This window comes from Nanorana parkeri, unplaced genomic scaffold, assembly GCF_000935625.1.
Source record: "Nanorana parkeri isolate BGI_ZX_2015 unplaced genomic scaffold, ASM93562v1 scaffold7, whole genome shotgun sequence".
In the NCBI taxonomy this organism is placed as follows: domain Eukaryota; kingdom Metazoa; phylum Chordata; class Amphibia; order Anura; family Dicroglossidae; genus Nanorana; species Nanorana parkeri.
This window is the reverse complement of record NW_017306275.1, coordinates 1558550-1560363: the sequence shown is the minus strand read 5'-3', so window position 1 is coordinate 1560363 and position 1814 is coordinate 1558550. Positions and strand designations below refer to the sequence as shown.

General features: G+C 40.4%; 1 protein-coding gene across 3 annotated transcripts in view; it reads right to left on the bottom strand.

Annotated features, from left to right (window-relative positions):
* The window catches only part of LOC108784895 (myosin regulatory light chain RLC-A), a 47571-nt gene that overhangs the window by 23433 nt on the left and 22324 nt on the right, over positions 1–1814 (bottom strand). For all 3 annotated transcript variants that reach the window (XR_001941096.1, XM_018553845.1, XM_018553836.1), the window contains exon 3: positions 1046–1207. Coding sequence is in view for 2 of the 3 variants with exons in the window: in XM_018553845.1 (XP_018409347.1) it covers positions 1046–1207 (162 nt within the window). In the remaining variant the exon portion in view is untranslated. The remainder of the gene's footprint in view (positions 1–1045; positions 1208–1814) is intronic.

The following is a 1814-nucleotide window of genomic DNA, read 5'->3' as shown; positions in this document are numbered from 1 at the left end:
TTAAAAAAAAAAAAAAAAAAAAAAACTAACCTAAAACTTTTTTTTTTTTTTTTAAGCCACTATACAGCACTTAAAGCTCTGGTGCCAACCTGCCATCCAAATGCCCTTTGGTACTTGTTGTGCAGTCCATGGACCCCAACAGTCTGTAGCGGGAGTGGAGCATTGATTTGTAAAGGGGCAATAGCTGTGATCTCTACTGGCTTCATGTAACATGGCCCCATTCCTTCAGTCTTCTGTAGCATGTCTTCAACCAAACCTACAGTGTAGCCATCACTTCCTCCAATCTGTCTGCAGTCTCCAACAGTCCTCTCTAGCATTACATATACCGAACATTATGTGTGGCCCTTTGGTGATGTCAAGGGAAACAGTTGAGGCAACCTATACCATGTACGTTGACTGGCTTAAAGCATAAAGTAACCCAAGAACAAAAATGTAATATATTGTCCTTTTGGATGTGGTGATTGCATTATTTTCCAGGCCAGAAACATTTTCAGCAAGTACAGAAGACTTCTGTTGATCTTGCCAGAAATGCAGCGACCATGTGACTTCCTGTGAGCTGGAATGTATCTTTTTTTCTGTAAACTACTAATCTCTCCATCCCACATGTAATGGAGATGAACAAAGGCAGACCTATTTTGTAGTCCAGCCAGGGTGGCAACCATGGCTCCCTCCAAAGAACAGTGGAGGTGTGAGCATAGCCACTAAGGGTCAGAAAGAATGTTATTCATCAGTTCACCAGGTAGAAATTTAAAAAAGAAAAGAAAACTAAAAAGAAAAATAATGCAAACAACACATGAAAAAGACTGGTAATTGGCAAGAAACTAACATTTTTGTTTTGGGTTTGATGCTGAACAGCCGCTGAAAAAAAATAAAAAGAAAGTGTTGCCCTCAAATCACTTGTATGGCCACAGCAGTAGTCCACTGCTAAGTTAATGAACATTGCTCTAGAAATCAATTGTCACGTATTCTATTTCTATTCAGTTGTGTGAGATATGACTTTAAACTGCAGAACTGGATGCTGATACAAAACAACTGATGTACTCACCAACTCCTTCTTCATCAAAGCAAGCAAACGCATTCCTAATGACATCTTCAGGGTCTGTGCCATTCAACTTCTCTCCAAACATTGTAAGGAACATGGTAAAATTAATGGGTCCAGGGGCTTCATTCATCATGGCTTCCAAGTATTCATCTGTTGGGTTCTTGCCTTAAATAGAGAAAGCAAAAATGTCACATGATAAAACTTTAAAGGACACCAAAATGTACAAAATTATATCTTTAGGGCTGTAACTAATGATTATTTTCATAAATCGATTAGTTGGCAGATTTTTTTTTGATCAATCCGATAAAACCAAAATGTAATACCATCTTTAAACTAAAATACACAAATGCAGTGTTACGTTTACTTCAGAATAAAAGTGTATGCACAATTTTTTGCAATCGCACTGCGCTGGAAAGCACAGCATTGCGGTACTGCACGTTCCAGCGCAGGCAATCACACTGTAGGTGGGAGGCGCATTTGGGGTGCCATTGAAATGAGTGACACTGCACCGCACCTGCCGCAGCAGAATTTGTCAGGCCAAAACCAAAAATGACTTTCCCACCTTTTATCATTTTTTGGAATAATTGTATTGTAAGCACATGGCGCTTGAATAGCTTCAGCCAGAGAATAACAGCTGCCAGTGGCAAGATTCAGCAGACGGCAGCTAAATGTAAATACAGCAGGAAGTGGGCTGGTGCAATAGCCAGCCTGCTATTGGCCATTTCAAATTACAATAGCATGCTGGCTATTGCTGACGTCCCCCCCCCCCCCT